Genomic DNA, 18,030 nt, shown 5'->3' on the forward strand with positions numbered 1-18,030 from the left:
TAGAAGATGGAAAAGGCCAGGAAACAGCTTCTCTCGTACAGCCTCCAAAAGGAATGCAGCTAAGTAAGGAAGTAATTTAGACTTCTGACCTCCAACGTTTAAGAAAATAAATCTGTGATATTTTGAGCACTCAGTTTCTGGTAATCTGTTTTAGTGGCAACAGAAAGATAACAGACATGTAAACATATCCACAAAAAGTGATACATCCACAACAACTGATAAAAATAGAGTATAAATATCTGAACACTTAGAGAACACATTCCACTACTTGATTAGATTTAAAAAGGCTTTGGCCATATTTTCAAACTCAATCACTAAGACACATTGTGTAGGAAATCATATACATTTATGTGAGAATGAACTATCACTAAAATAAAAAGCTAATCATTAAGAACAATTTTTTTTCTCTACAATCTTCTTTTAGCAATAAGCTAATCCCATTTTAAAACCTACCCTGTGGACACTGACATGAGTTTCTGTTATCAAATGTATTCAAGAAAACTGTAGAACACTGAACACCCCTATCCGCAATGTATAAACAAATGCTTTTAAATATAAGCATCTAACCATTCCTTTGAAAGATTAGAACAAAAATAGATTGTCAATGCGGGGCACGGTGATAGAGTAATGAAGTTAGAACTACGTAATAAATTAAAAACCCAGGAAAGGCTCTTTTTTTATAAGCAGATGAAAAGGAATAAAAAAGGAAAATAAGATGAATCTCCCAGGAAAGCTGAACCTCCCTTCAACTTCTCTAACAAGGAATGGACCATCCAGGCAAGCAGGCAACTAAAAACATGTAGTTGAGATAAGAATGATAGAAGAAAGACTATCACAACTGAATAGAAGAAAGTAACATCAGATTACTGAACTTTTGAAACTGGTTAATGAATAGTAATTCATGTAATGAATGGTAATCTTACAATTTAAGAGTTCCTCCATCTCCCCCATCTTAAGTAAATCCTTCACATTTGGGAGGCTAAGTTACTAATCACATATACTGAGCTCTTTGTATCAAGTCACAAATTGAACTAGGTCTCCTCTCATCAAAAACAAATGAGCAGAGCAAAACAAAAACAATAAAGCTTTTAGCTTAAGTTCATTTTAAACCAAAACTACTTATTACATGTGTGTATACACATGTCATATATCACATATCTATTTCTATATAATATTTCAAAATATAATAAAATATATTTTGACTTAAATTTGTAAAATTGAATTACAGGTTTAATTTCGTAAATACCAACACTTCAACCCAATGTAGAAACTGTATAAGGAAAAACATACTTCAAAGTATTTAAGACAGAAAACAGTTCCTAGGTCTCAAAAAGTAGAAAAGTCTTTTAGAGTTTTCCTTGGTTATTTTGGTTTGTCATCCACTCAACAAATACTTATCTGGATCTGTGATAAAACAGACATTGTCATAGGCAAATAACAAAAATGAAGAAAATAAATCCTTGGTTATAAGAAGATAGAAGAGCTTGGAGGAATATAACTCCACCCTCTTTTACAAGTAAGTTGAGGGCCACAGTCAGTTAAACTTTTAGAAGTAAAACACAAAATCTGCTGACTTCCAGCAGATGGCTCTTTCTAACCATCTATAGTTTACTCAGTTTAATGAATGCAGTAAGCCAGTATTACAACTCAACACTGAATCAAGCCAAAGAGGAAAATGCCACAAAAGGAGAAAACAAGTGCAGAAACCTGTCTCTTGAGTTCTTGCAAGCCAAGCCTAACCTGTATGAACTGAAAGTGCTCCCAAGTTTAGTATTACATGTTTTCAATGCTAAAATAAAGCATGCAGGGTTATTCTATGGTGGTGCTATTTATTGGTACTCTGTAATTAAGGGATATTTATAGCACAGCTCTATAATGAAGCCTCACCCTATATAAGTACAGTTTTCCTTATGGTCTTCATTCTTTACATACTAAAGGCAAGAAAAACTGTCAAAAAACAAAATTAAATGCATTTCCTATTCAAGGATTTAGCTTCTTTATCCATAAATATATCACAATTATTTCCAGAACTACCAAAATTTAAACTACAAAGCACTGACACACAGAGGTAACAAAAGGTAAGCTATTTAAATATCAGAATGGTACTTAAAAGTCCCAGAAAAAAAGTCTCTTCATGCAAAAGGAGTTATGTGAGCTTTTGAAGTTTCAACACACAGCATTAGCTTTAAGGATTAGGCTACCATCCTGCAAAAGATTAGTCACTAAGGTAAAACCCTCAAAAAACAAAGATCGAAAAACAATAATCTATCATTCTTTTTTTCAAATCTATACTGAATTAAGACATTTAATGGTTTAGGAATAAATGATACATTTATTTCATTTCAGCCCTTTATGATACAAAGATAAAATGGTCTAGTGATAAAGAATCATGTATGTGTTAAATACCTACCTAGTTCAATGCAAGAAATAATCATAAAATATAAAGCACTTATCTTACCACTATCAACAGCTTCAACCTCACGGTCAATTGCATCTCTTATCATTAGTGGATGAATGAAGAACTGAGCCCATCTGAAAAACAAAAAACAAGCCCTGGCATTTCTGTTTCTGTTCAGAGAAATCTTTTAATCGGTCAACATCTATTTTTTTATTAAGAAATCTACTAAGTTGGGGCACCTGGGTGGCTCAGTGGGTTAAAGCCTCTGCCTTCAGCTCAGGTCATGATCCCAGGGTCCTGGGATCGGGCCCCGCATCGGGCTCTCTGCTCAGCAGGGAGCCTGCTTCCTCCTCTCTCTTTGCCTGCCTCTCTGCCTACTTGTGATCTCTGTCTGTCAAATAAATAAAATCTTAAAAAAAAAAAAATCTATTAAGTTGGTGGTGCCTGGGTAGCTCTGCTAGTTAAGCCTCCAACTCAGGACCCTGAGATCCCAGGACCCTGAGATCATGACCTGAGCCGAAGGCGGCGGCTTAACCCACTGAGCCACCCAGGCGCCCAAGCCTCCAACTCTTGATTTCAGTTCAGGTCATGATCTCAGGGTTGTGAGGTAAAGCCCCACATCAGCTCCAGATTCAGTGTGAAGTCTAAGATTCTCTCTCCCTCTCCCTCTGTCCTCCCCTGGCTTGTGCGCACATGCGTTCTCTCTCAATAAATAAATAAATAAATAGTCTTAAAAAAAAAAAAAACAAAGAAGTTTATTAGGTTGGAAAATTAGTTCATAATCATGCATATGTAAAATCTAAATAATATTCTGCATTTCCATAAAGTCTACAAACTACCTTTTTTTCATGGTAACACTCATACAGAAAAGTACATAAAACATGAACACAGACTAACACATAACTATAATGTAAACACCTGAGTGACTAGCACATAAGTCAAAAAACAGACCAGTGTCATAATTCTAAAAGCACCTAGCATCTACCTTATCCTCAGCGTAAATATCTTAAATGTCATGATAATCACTTCTTTGCTTTTCTTTATAGTTTTATCACTTATACATACATTACTAGACCAGTGTTCGGCTTTCTTTATCCCCATTATCAACCTTAGGTAGCCTTTTCAGATTTCCCCCAATCACTCTCCTTGAACTTTTAATATCAGATATACTGTTTATCTGTATATGTATCTGTGATTTTTTAATACACATATAAGGTATTATAAAGCCTACTCTTTTATTCAATGCAGGGTTAGAAGTGATTAAATTTTTTAAGTTAAAAATTAAAATTTTAAAGGCTATCAATATTTCACTTGGCTTTATAACTGTTATTTGCTTTTTAACGTAATTTATTTACATAAATTGTGATGCATCAATTTCATATATATCCATTTATATAATAACAATGTAAAAAAATTTTTAAATTAACATCCACTTTTCCAGCAAATAAAACTGAAAAAGTTAATTTTCTACAATTTTTAGTAAACTTTTCCCTTTTGCTTGATTCAAAAAAGAAACTTTTAATTAGCTACTAGATACTGAGATAATTGACATTTTCTTCTTTTCAGTACTGGTATAACTAATGGGTTGATAACTTCTGTTCAATTAAATAATAAAACAGCATATTTCTATTTAATTCTTAATGCCAAAGTCATACACAAAAGCACAGAGTATCAAACAAACATTCACAAAGCAGCAAATGGAACCAACTGGCATGTGTAGACCACCTCTACAGATAACTTCAAGATCAAGCAATAATTTGAAAGTCCTCCAATCACCTATCCAACACAATTTTGTAGTACTAACATTGCATATGCTTTATATATCTTTTATGAATTCATATCACTATAAGTGGTGCTCATGTGATACTCAAGAAAACTCAAAACAGAAATTAGGTACTAAGTAAAGGTTTTATCAGGTAGCATTAAGCTTTGGAGGGTGACAAACCATTATAATTCTATTTTTTCAACTCCAAAGAACAATTTTTTGCCACCAACAGGAACAAGATCATCCCTGCTAAGAATACATGTTCTAGACAAAATCTAGTTTTGTTTCTGACTTTATGTAAATGGAAATACACTGTACGTATTCTTTACATCTTACTTATTTAATATTCATCCATGATGGTACATGTGGCTGTGGTTCATTTATTTTCACTGCAGAATATTCCAGTGCATTAATTTATTCATCTAAGGTACTGCAAATGAACATCTGGTCTAGTTTCAGGTTTGAACTATTACAATCAATGCTGCCATAAATTTTTAGCAAAGTGTATCAGGGCATATTTGCACAAGTTTGTCTAGGTATAAATCCAGGAAATAACTCCTACATAATAGTGTATGTATGCACATGTTCAATAGTACTACATAAAATTCGTATCACCCTCACCTGGTTTAGTCTGACTTTAGTATTTACTGCAACTTTTAAGAGTATGTTAAATCTCATACTGGCTTTAATTTACATTTTCTCGATTCCTAATGAGACTGAAAACCATTTCATATGTTTATTAATCACTTCAGGGGCACCCAGGTGGCTCAGTTGTTAAGCATCTGACTTTAGATCAGGTCATGATCCCAGAGTCCTGGAATCAAGCGCTCATCAGGCTCCCTGTTCAGTGGAAAACCTGCTTCTCCCTCTCCCACTCCCCCTGCTTCTGTCCCCTCTCTCACTGTGTCTCTGTCAAATAAATAAATAAAATCTTTAAAAAATATATCATTTGAATTTTTTCTTTTGTAGAATACCTGTTTAAGGCTTTTTTTCAATTAGGTTGTATTTTTTCTGATTCTAATAATATATATGCTTATTCATTTTATACATTTAATTATGTTATAATTATACATATAATCTAATAATTAAAAATCAATGACAGTTATTTTAAATATAAGTCCTTGGTTATATGTGTTGCAAATATATTCTTCTACTTTAAACTTGCTTTTTTCCCCACACTCTTTGTAGTAACTTTCTTTTTAAAGATTTTTTTTTTCAAAGATTTTATTTATTTATTTGACACACAGAGAGAGAAATCACAAGTAGGCAGAGAGGCAGACAGAGGGGGGTGGGGAAGCAGGCTCTCCGCTAAGCAGAGAGCCTGATGCAGGACTGGATCCCAGGACCCTGAGATCATGACCTGAGCCGAAGGCAGAGGCTTACCACACTGACCCACCCAGGTGCCCTTTTTAAAAGATTTTTATTAGGACTTCTGGGTGGCTCAGTTGGTTAGGCATGTGCCTTCAGCTCAGGTCATGATACCAGGGTCCTGAGGAAGGAGCCTGCTTCTCCCTCTGCCTGCCACTCCACCTGCCTGTGCTATCTCTCTGACAAATAAATAAAATCTTGGGAAAAAAAAAAGTTTTATTTATTCATTTGAAAGACACAGAGAGAGAGAGTACACAAGAGAAGGGTAGGGGTGGAAGGGCTGAGGGAGAAGCAGACTCCCTGCTGAGCAGGGAGTCTAATGTGGGGCTCCACCCACCCCATGATCAGGGATCATGACCTGAGCTGAAGGCAGCTGCTTAACTGACTGAGCCACCTAGGCACCCCTATAGTATCTTTTGATTAACATAATGTAGTTATCATTTTTCCTTTATATTTTGTGCTTTTTATAACTTGTTTGGTAACTCTTAGCAAGGCTAAAGTTACACTTAACTCTAAAACTTTTAGTTGTACTTTTTACTTTTCGATCTATGATCCACCTGGAATTGACCTTTTGTGTATGTTGTGAGGCAAGGAGTCAATTTTGTTTCTGGCTTTATAGAAGCCCAATTATATTGGAATCATTTCTTTAAAAGCTCTTTCATCACCGCTCCACAGTGCCCCTATCAAAAATCAAGTGTCCACTTATGTGTTGGTCTATTTCCAAGATTTCTCTTCTGTTCCATTGGTCTCTTTGCTTAGCCCCCTGTCAACATCATGTCTTAATTACAAAATAAATCTAAGTATTTACCAGGTCACAAGTCCTGCTATCCTGTTATTATTCCTTTGAAAAAATAATTGGACCTCTGCCTCTCCTTACAAATTTTAGACTTAGCTTTTCTATTTAAAACTACACATATCTTCTGGGGTGCCCGGGTGGCTCAGTGCGTTAAGCCTCTGCCTTCAGCTCAGGTCATGATCTCAGGGTCCTGGGATCAAGCCCCTCATTGGGCTCTCTGCTCAGCGGGGAGCCTGCTTCCTCTTCTCTCTCTCTCTCTGCCTGCTTGTGATCTCTGTCAAATGAATAAATAAAATCTTAAAAAAAAAAAAAAACTACATACATCTTCTGAGATCTTGGCTGCAATATCACTGAATCTGTACATTAACTAGGAAAACTGATATCACTAAAAAGAAAAATAAATAAGGCTTCAAATCCATGAAAACTATTTCTTCTCAATTTATTTAGTTCTTAACTATCTCACAGTAAGGTTTTAATATATTCCCTGAAAACAGGACTTTACATAATTTTTGGAATGACTTCTGAGTATTTATTTATTTTTACAGCTTTAAAAGTATTTTAACTGTTGCTCCTACAGAAAAATACCACTGACTTTTATATATTAAACATTATCATTTTATCACTTTTTATTTATCAAGCCACATTACTGTATTATGTTAATGTTAATAATTTATCCCTAGAAAAATCTGAATTTTCTATATTCACAATCATATTACCTACTATGACAGCTATGTATTTTGCTTATTTTTCTTTCTTGCCTTATAGAATTATAAACAGAAGCGATCACAACTTGCATCTCTGTCTCGCATCTGATCTCAACTTGAAAGCTTTCAAGGTTTCACCACTAAATATAAGGCTTGGTTCAAAATATCAAATATCATATTGAGAAAGCTGATATACTCTGTTTTCTAAGAACATCTTTGTGAACAGATACTGAATTTCATCACATAATTTTTTTTCTACACATATTTTTTTCTTCAATCTGACAATGTGATGGGGGCACCTGGGTGGCTCAGTCAGTTAAGTGGCTGTCTTCAGCTTAGGTCATGATCCCAGGCTCCTGGGATCGAGCCCCCAGTCAGGTTCTCTACTCAGCCAGGAGCCTGCTTCCTTCTCTCCCTCTGCCTGCCATCTCCCTGTTTGTGCTCTCTGTCAAATAAATAAAATCTTAAAAAAAAAAAAAATCTGACAAAGTGATAAACTGCATTACCTGATTTTCTCATGTTAACATTACACTATACTTTCTTATATCAAGGTCATGGTATCTCCATAAATGAGGGAGGAATTATTTCTTCCTTCAAGTTTTTATAGAACTCTAAACCTAACAGTTTATTTTTAAGAAGATTTTTTCATTATAAATTCAGTTCTTTAAATGATGATAAGATTATTCAAACTTTTTATTGTAATTTCTCCCATGTGGGTTTTATAAATTATATTTCTAAGAAAGTATGTACTTCCAGGTTTTTTTTTACTTACTGGCACAGGTATTCAAAATACCTTACTATATTTTCAATATCTGAAAGATCATAAGTCATATTCTTTTTCATTCCTGGCATTTGCACGTATTTTTTCCCCTTGACCAATTTTGTGAAAGGCTTATCTAGTTTATCAGTTTTTTCAAAGAACCCACATCTGGCTTTCCAGTTTTTTTTTTTAAACAATACATATTGTTTGGATCTACTGAGAAATAACTCACAATCTGCAAAATTCCCTTTTAAAGAGTATAATTAAGCAGATTTACTACATTCACAGGATTGTGAAAACACAAACAATAATTTCAGAAAATTTCATTGCCTCCTAAATCAACTCTGTACTTGTTAACGGTTATTCCCCATCACCCCAGCCCCTGGCAACTACTACTCTACTTTTGGTATCTGTGGATTTCCCTATTCTGCACATTCCTTATAAATGAAACCACACATTATGACAGACACAAAAGTCCGGCCTCTTTCACTTAGCATAATGTTTTCAAGATTCATTCATGTTGTAGTACGTATCAGGACCTCATTCCCTTCTTATTGCTAAGTAATATTCCATTATGTGGCTATATCATATTTTATCTATTCATCAGTTGATAGATATTTGGGTTATTTCTACTTAGACCTATTATGAATGTAACTGCTGCTATGAACATCCATGTACAAATTTTTGTGTAGATGTTTTTTCAGTTCTCTAGGTTACATACTAAGTGGGGAAGTGCTGGGACATATGATACCTCTATTTAACTTTTTAAGGAAGCACTAAACTGTTTTCCCACATAGCTGTACCACCAGCAATGTATGAAGATCCTAATTTCTTGGAATATTCACTAGTAATTATTCTTCTTTTTCAAATGGTGTGAAATGTAACTCATTGTGGTTTTTTATTTTCATTTCCCTAGTGACTACTGATGTTGAGCATCTTTTTCATGTGCTTATTGGCCATCTACATGTGTTCTTCAGAGAAATATCTATTCAGATCCTTTACCCATTTTTAATTCATAAGTTAAATTTGCATTGTCTTTTATTGTTGAGCTATGAGTTCTAAACATATTCTCTCCTAGTCTCTTGTCGGATACGTGATTCACAAGTAGTTTCTTCTGTGAGCTGTATTCCCACTTTCAACACATGGCAATTTACAGCTAAAAAAGTTTTTGATTATAATGGAGTCTCATTTATCTAGTTTTTCCTTTCTTGTTCTTACTTTTGGTGTCATATCTGAAAAAAGTATTGTCAAATCCGAAGTCACAAACATTTATGTCTATGTCTTCTTCAGAGTTTGTAGTTCTTGCTTTGACATTTAAGTCTATGACTCAATTTGTTATTGTTTGTATCTAGTTATCCCAGTAACATTTGCTGAAAACCTTTTCTTTCCCAATGAATTGTCTTGGCACCCTTGTAACTAACCATAAATGTAATGGTTTATTTCTGGAGTCTCAACGCTATTCCACTGATCTGTCTATCCCTATGCCAGTACCATACTGGTTTGATTACTACACCTTTCAGTAAGTTTTGAATTTGGGAATAGGAGTCCTTCAACTTTTGTTCTCTTTCAAAATAATTTTTGCTATCCTGGTCTCTTCTTTTCCACTGAATCTTAAGATAAGCTCACTTATTAATTTCTTCAAATAAGGCAGTTGAAATTTTGATACAAATTAAACTGAGGGGCCACTGGGTGGCTAAGTTTTGATTTTGGCACAGGTCATGATCCAGGGTTGTGAGACAGGCTCCATGTTCAGCAGAGTGTGTGCTAGAGTTTCTCTCCCTCTTCCTGTGCTCCTACTCCACATGCACACACTTGTTCTCTCTCTCAAATAAATAAATCTTAAAAAAAATTAAACTGAACCTGTAAATCAGCTAAGGAAGTATTACCAGCTTAACAACATAAAGTCTTAAAATCTATAAACATGAGATGTTTTTGCTGTAATTTCAGTTTTCTTTAATTTATTTCAACAATTTTTTGTAGCTTTAAACATGCAACTCTTATACTTCCTTTGTCAAAATTATTCCTTGGTATTTTATTTTTTTTGGATGCTATTGTCAAAGGAATTTTTTCTTAATTTCATTTTTGGGTTTTTCATTGCTTGTGTACTGAAATACAATTGATTTTTGTACACCGATCTTCTATCCAGCAACTTTGCTGAACTCAGTATTAGCTCTAATGGATCTTCTGTGGAATTTATAGGATTATGTATAAACAAATTCTTATTATTTGTGGTAGCTATGCTCTCTAAAGCTGCCATGACTGCTGAACTAGCAAATCCTAAGCCACTATCCTAGGGGAAAATGTGTACATACACACACTATGATCTTAAATCCCAAATCCTTAAATCCTATCTCATCCTAGTAGCTTCAATATTGTATGGTAGTCCTTTTTATTTTGGTAAGACCATAGAAATGTTTACTTTTAGGCACCTGGGTGGCTCAGTCAGTTAAGTGTCTACCTTTGGCTTAGGTCATGATCCCAGGGTTCTGGGATCCAGTTCCACATCAGGATCCCTGCTCACCGGGGAATCTTCTTGTATCCCTGCCCCTACACCCACTCATGCTCTCTCCTCTCTCTGTAAATAAATGAAAAATAGGAAGGAAGAAAGGAAGGACAGAAGAAAAGAAGGAAGGGAGAGAGGGAGGGAGGGAGGAAGGGAAAGAAGGAAAAGGAAATGTTTCCTACTTCATTCCTGCTTTTAATGAGTCTTCATTTTCGGTATAGCTGGAGGTTTGTCTATTTTGTTCTTTTTCAACTTTTGGTTTTCTCTATTTTCTATACCCTATTTCATCAATTTCCACTCTAAATTTTATTATTCTTCCTTCTGTTTATTTGGGCTTAAATTGTTTTTCCTTATCTAGTTAAGATGTAAGTTTAGACCTTTCTTTTATAATGGAGGTATTTACAGCTATAAATGTCCCTCTGTGCAGAGTTTTTGCTGCATCTCATACATTTTCATATGCTGTTTTCATTTTCATTAGTCTCTAAGTATTTTTTAATTTCTTTTGTGATTTCTTCCTTGACCCACTGATTTGAGAGTCTATGGTTTAATTTTTACACATGTAGAATTTTCCAAGTTTCCTTCCATTAATGATTTCCAATTCCATTCCATTACAGTTACAGAACACAGTCTATAATTTCAATGCTTTCAAATTTATTGGGAATTATTTTCATGAGGTAATAAATGTCAATGCTGGAGAATGATCCAAGCTGCACTTAAGAAGAATGTGTGTATTCTGCTCACTTTGGATGGAATATCCTATAGATGTCTACCAGTTTATACTGATGTTCACATCTTCCATTTTCTGTTGATCTACCCAGTTGTTGTATGCTTTATTAAAAGTGGAATTTGGAATGCGTAGGTGGCACAGTCAGTGGGGCATCCAACTCTTGGTTTCAGCTCAGATCATGATTTTGTGGTTGTAAAATCGAGCCCCATGTCAGGTTCTGTGCTTGGTGCAGAGTATGCTTAAGGTTCTCTCTTCCTCTGCCCCTTTCAACCCCACTCTTTCTCTCTCTCTAAAATAAATACATGTTTAAAAAACCAAAAAAGTGGAGGGGTGCCTAAGAGGCTCAGTCAGTTGAGCATCTGCCTTCAGCTCAGGTCATGATCTTGGGGCCCTGAGATTGAGCCCCATGTTGGGCTCCCTGCTCAGCAGAGAGTCTGCTTCTCCCTCTCCCTCTGCTCCTCCCCTCTGCTTGTTCTCTCTCTCAAATAAATAAACAAATGAATAAATCTTATTTAAAAAGTACAATTTTACACTTCCAACTATTATTATTGTATTGTGTATTTCTCCCTTCAATTTTGCCAGTTTTGTTTCATGTGTTTTGGGGCTTTTGACAGATCAATGTATGTCTATAACTGTTGTATTTTCTTTTTTTTTTTAAAGAGTTTATTTATTTGACAGAGAGAGACATAGGAAGAAAAGGAACACATGCAAGAGGAGTGGGAGAGGAAGAAGCAGACTTCCCGCTGAACAAGGCACCTGATGTGGGACTCGATCCCAGGACCCTGAGATCATGACCTGAGCCAAAGGCAAATGCTTAACCACTGAGCCACCCAGGTGTCCCTGGTTATACCTTCTTGATGGCTTGACCTTTTTATCATTATAAAATTCCTTTGTCAACAATTTTCATCTTACAGCCTATTTTGTCTGACATTATATAGCTACTCCAGCTCCCCTGAGTTACCATTTGCCAAGTATATCTTTATCCATGTTTTCATTGTCAATCTATTGGTGTATTATAATCTAAATGGTGTCTCTTACAGATGGCATGTTTGAATCATACTTTTTTACCCATTCTACCAATATCTGTCTTTTAATTGGAATGCTTATTCATTTACATGTAATAACTGATAAGGTAGGATTTGTGATTACTTTTTTTTTTTTAAGATTTTATTTATTTATTTGACACAGAGAGAGAGGTGATCACAAGTAGGCAGAGAGAGATGGGGGGAAGCAGGCTCCCTGCTGAGCAGAGAGCCCAATGTGGGACTCCATCCCAGGACCCTGAGACCATGACCTGAGCTGAAGGCAGAGTCTTAATCCTCTGAGCCATCCAGGTGCCCTCTGATTACTTCTTGCTATTTGTTTTCTATAGATCTTTTACCTTGTTCTCCCTCTATTTCTCCATTGCTGACTTCTTTTTGTTAAAACAGGTATTTTCATTTCTTTTTTGGGAGGGGGAGGAAGGAGGGACAGAGAGAGAATCTAAAGCAGTCTCCAAGCCCAGCACAGAGCCTGACACAGGGCTCAGGTCTCACAAACGAAGATTATGACCTGAGCCAAAATCAAGAGTCAGATCCTTAACCGACTGAGGCACCCAGGTGCCCCCAAAACAGATTATTTTCTGGTGTGCTATTTTAATCCCCTTGTCACTTCTTTTACTGTATTTGAGTTATTTTCTTAATATCTTAACCTATGACAACCATTTTAAATTAATACTGACAATTTCAATTCTATTCAAAAACATTGTTCCTATATACCTATTCTTTTACGCCTTTGAGCTACCGTCATACAGGTTATGGCTTTACATATTATATGACTATGAATACATATTTATAACCTTTGCTTTATAAAATCAATGCCTTTTAAATCAGATAGGGGAAAAAAACTTATAAACATTAAGTATATATGTATTCTTTTACATTTATCTATGTAGTTACCTTACCAGTGCACTTCATTTCTTCATGTGGATATAACTGTCCTTTCATTTCAGCCACGACTCCTTACAGGTCATATAGATCTGCTAGTGACAAACTTAGCTCTTAATTTATCTGAGAATGTGTTAATTTTTTTAGTTAGAAGGACATTATTGCTGGATACAGAATTCTTGAGACTTCAGGGAAAGATGGTGGAATAGGAGGACTCTAAGCTCACCTTGTCCAATGGATACAACGTGATAACACATCAGTGTAAATGAATGACCTGAAGACTGGTAAAACAAATTTTCTACAGCTAAATGTAGAGAAGAAACCATATGGAAGAGGGCAGGAAGGGCAGAGTCATGGTTATGAGCTAAACAAACACTGAGGACTGTCCATGGGAGGGAGGGACACCCGGGTGCATAGAGGGGAGAGAAAGACTCCCACACTGGGGAGCCCACACAGGAAAGACAAATTCCCATAATATTTGGTTTTGAAAAACAGAGGGGCTGAATTTCACAAGTTCTTACAACCAGCAGGACTTAAAACCTGGTACTTGAAGAATCAGTGGGCTTGGCTCTGAGAGAGCTGGAAGAGCAAGAGGAAACGAAGTCCCTACCCTAAAGAGACAGCAAAACAAACAGTCCCACAGAGACAGCATAGAAGCAGCAGTTTGAAAATCACCTGGGGTACACAGGAGGGAGATTTACTAATCTCAGAGCCTGTGCTATATGAACAGGGACCAGTTGGGAGACTTCTCCAGGAACAAAGGAGTTGGGGGGGGGCAATTTCCTCCCCCTACTACCAGCCTAAGCACATAACACAATGCTGATACTTGCTACCTAACTTGCTAACATCGCCAACCCACACCTGCATTCTCCTGTGGACATGCCCCTTCAGCCATGCCTGTTCTCCACATCTCTTTCCACAGCAGATCAGGGCAAACTTCACTAACACCCTGCATCCTACATGCTTCTACAGATCTGCCCCCTCCAATACACCCTTGGTGAGAGCCTATCCAATGTAATGCCACAAGCCTGACAGTGTGCAAGCAGTACCAATGTTCCGGCACCACTACAAAGTGACTCCTGCCCCAGAGAAAAGGAAAGATAACCACATATACCAGTCACACAGCAGCCCCAACAGTGCGCTGGGAGTAGACAGCTGGTCTGATTGCAGGCCTTGCCCACCAACAAAAGTTTCTCAGGGGACAAAACAGGAAAAGCACTCTAGAGTTTGGGGCTACAGCATCTCTGGCAAATGCTCAATCTGACTCAACTAAAGCCCAAAGTGGCCCCAGACTGGCCCACTAACAGCAAAGGAACCAAACAAACAAAAGAGAAGCTGCATTGCAGACATGTGGACTAAAGAAAAAAGCGGCTCAGCCACAACAGCAGGACATACACAACACACATAGGAGACACCCTGAAGTACGAGGTTCTAGTGAACAGAGGATACTGCATTACAGGGCATGACCTTTTCTTCAAAAGGCTGTTACTTTCAAGAGCAGGAGACATAGCTAAATTGCCTAACATACAGAAACAGACTCAAAAAGTTAAACGAAATGAAGAGACAGAGGAATATGTCTCAAATGAAAGAACAGGACAAAACTATAGCAAGAGATGTAAATGAAACAGAGATAAGTAATATGCCTGATAGAGAATTTAAACTAACGATGATAAAGATACTCACTGGACTTGAGAAAAGACTCACTGAGGACCTCAGTGAGACCCCTTACAAAGAGACAGAAAATATAAAGAACCAATCAGAAATGAAGAACTCAGTAACTGAAATTAAAAATACAGTAGATGGAATACATTTTAGATGAAAAGCAGCAGGTGAATGGATCAGGGACCTGGAACACAGAATAATAGAAAACAATCAAGATGGGGGGAGAGGAAAAAAATATAAAATGAAAATGGACTTAGAAAACGTAGTGACACCATGAAATATATTAACATTCATTTTATAGGTATCTCAGAAGAAGAGAGGAATTGCGACAGAAAATTTATTTGAAGAAATAGCTGAAAACTCCCTGAATCTGGGTGAAGGAAAAAGAAATCCAGATCCAGGAAGCACACAGATCCCATAACAAAATCAACCCAAGAAGGTCCAAACCAAGACACATAGTAATTAAAGTGGCCAAAAGTAGTGATAAAGAGAGAATTTTAAAAGCAGCAGGAGAAAAGAAAAACATTACATATAAGGGAAACCTCATAAGGCTGTTAGCTGATTTTTCATCAGAAGCTTTGCCAGTCAGATGATATATTCAAAGTGCTGAAAGGGAAACATCAGCAGTCAAGAATACTCCATCCAGTAAGGCTACCATTCAGAACAGGAGGAGAGCTAAAGAGTTTCCCAAACAGACAAAAGAAATCATGACCACCAAAATGGTCCTATTAGAAATACTGAAGGGGACTCTGAGTGGAAAGCAAAGACTATAAATAAGAGTTTAAAAAGTAGGAAACACAAAATTGGTAAAAATAAGTATATCTGTAAACATCAGTTAAGACACTCTCAAAAGAAAAAGATGTAAAGTATGACACCGTATACCTGAAACACAGTAAGGAGAGGAGTAAAGAATGGGCTAAAACTTAAGTGACCATCAACTTAATATAGACTGCTATATGCAGAAGATGTTATACACAAACCAAATGGTAGCTGTAAATCAAAAACTAGTAACAGATTTGAAAAAATAAAGAGAAAGAAATCCAAGTATTTCACTAAAGAAAGCCAAATAATCAAGACAGAAGAGGGCATGAGAAGGAACAGAGAAGAATTACAAAACAGCCATAAAACAAGTAATAAGATGGTAATAAGTACATATATACCACTAATTACACCGAATATAAATGAATTAAACACTCAAATCAAAAGACATAGAGTAATGGAATGGATAAAAAAGCAAGATCCATCTATATGCTACCTACAAGAGACTCACTTCTGCCCTAAAGACACATGCAGATTGAAAGTGAAGGGATAGATGGGGCACCTGGGTGGCTCAGTGGGTTAAAGCCTCTGGTCATGATCCCAGGGTCCTGGGATGGAGCCCTGCATCCGGCTTTCTGCTCAGCGGGGAGCCTGCTTCCCCCTCTCTCTGCCTGCCTCTCTGCCTACTTGTGATCTGTCAAATAAATAAATAAAATCTTTAAAAAAAAAAAAAAGAAAGAAAGTGAAGGGATAGAGAAGTATTTATCACACAAATGGATGTGAAAAGAAAGCTGGGGTAGCAATACTTGTATCAGATAAAAGAGACTTTAAAACAAAGACTATAACAAGAGAACAAGAAGGACACTATATAATCATAAAGGGAACAATCCCAACAAGAAGATATAATAATTGTAAATATTTATGCACCCAATATACGAGCATAACATAAACATAAAGAAAGTAATCATTAGTAACAGAGTAATAGTAGGGGACTTTAATCTTCTACTTATATGAATGGACAGATTATTCAAACAGAAAATCAACAAAGAAACAATGAATTTGAATGACACATTGCACCAGATGGATCTAAAACATACACTCAGAACATTACATCCTAAAGCAGCAGAACATTTTTTTCAAGTGCACAGGAATAATCTCCAGATTACATATTAGGCCACAAGTCTACACAACTTTTAAGACTGAAGTTATACCATGCATCTTTTCTAACCACAACGCTATGAACTACAAATCAACCACAAGAAAAAAATCTGGAAAGAGCACAATTACATGGACGTTAAATAACATGCTACTAAACAATGAGCGGGTCAACAAGAAATCAGAGAAAATTTGAAAAGACATGGAGACAAATAAAAATGAAAGCACAACAGTTAAAATCTTTGACAAGCAGCAAGCTTTTATAAGAGAGGTTTACAGCAATACATGCCTAACTCAAGAAGCAAGAAAAATATTTCAAATAAGCAAACTAATTTTACCTCTAAAGGAGCTAGGAAAAGAACAAGCAAAACCCAAAACCAACAGAAGGAAAGAAATAACAAAGACTAGAGCAGAAATAAACAAAACAGAAACAAACAAAAAGAACAGATCAATGAAACAAGAAGCCGGTTATTTGAAAAAGAAAAAAAAAATCAACGAAATTGATAAACCTTCAGCCAGGCTCATCAAACAAACAAACAGAGGACTCAAGTAAACAAATCAGAAATGAAAGGAAAAATAAGACACCACAGAAATACAAAGGATTATAAGAGAATATTCTGAAAAATTATTAGCCCACAAATTATACAACCTAGAAGAAATCATTAAATTCCTAGAAACATATAACCTACCAAAACTGAATCAGAAAGAAAGAAAATTTGAACGGACTGGTTACCAACAATTAAATGGAATCAGTAATGAAAAAACTCCCAGAAACAAAAGTTCAGGACCAGACCACTTCACAGATGAATGCTACCAAACAATTAAAAAAGAATTAATACCTATTCTTCTCAAACTATTCTAAAAAAAGAGGAAGGAAGCTGCTAAAATCATTCTATGAGGCCAGCATTACCCTGATACCAAAAACAGATAAAGACATTACAAAAAAAAGGAGGAACTATAGGCCAACATCTCTGATGAACACAGATCCAAAAATCCTCAACAAAATATTAGCTAATTAAATCCATTAATACAGTAAGAAAAGCATTCACCACAAACAAGTAGATTTCTGGGGTGCAAGAATGGTTCAATACTTGCAAATCAACTGATTTGTTACATCACATCAACACGAGAAAAGAATTTTAAAAATCATATTATCATTTCAATAGATACAGGAAAAGCATTTGACAAAGTACAAGACCCATTCATGATTTAAAAAAAAAAAAAAACCCTCAACAAAGTAGGTTAGAGGGAATATACCTCAACATTTTAAGACTGTATTTGGAAAACACACAGCTAACATCATACTCAATGGGTAAAAACTAAGAGCTTTGCTCCTAAGGTCAGAACAAGACAAGTATGTCCATTCTCACCACACTTATACAACACAATCCTGAAAGTCCTAGCCACAGTAATTAGACAATGAGAAGAAATAAAAAGCATACAAATTAGTAAGGAAAAAGTAAAACTTGCACTATTTGTTGATGACATGATACTGTATATAGAAAACT

General features: G+C 35.9%; 1 protein-coding gene across 3 annotated transcripts in view; it reads right to left on the reverse strand.

Moving 5' to 3' along the window:
- NRDC (nardilysin convertase) overlaps positions 1 to 18,030 on the reverse strand; it is a 106,827-nt gene that overhangs the window by 37,953 nt on the left and 50,844 nt on the right. For all 3 annotated transcript variants that reach the window (XR_004381087.1, XM_032844202.1, XM_032844203.1), the window contains one exon: positions 2,459 to 2,532. Coding sequence is in view for 2 of the 3 variants with exons in the window: in XM_032844202.1 (XP_032700093.1) it covers positions 2,459 to 2,532 (74 nt within the window). In the remaining variant the exon portion in view is untranslated. The remainder of the gene's footprint in view (positions 1 to 2,458; positions 2,533 to 18,030) is intronic.

Source organism: Lontra canadensis, unplaced genomic scaffold (assembly GCF_010015895.1).
Source record: "Lontra canadensis isolate GAN:19392208 unplaced genomic scaffold, GSC_riverotter_1.0 scaffold148, whole genome shotgun sequence".
NCBI classification, from domain to species: Eukaryota; Metazoa; Chordata; class Mammalia; order Carnivora; family Mustelidae; genus Lontra; species Lontra canadensis.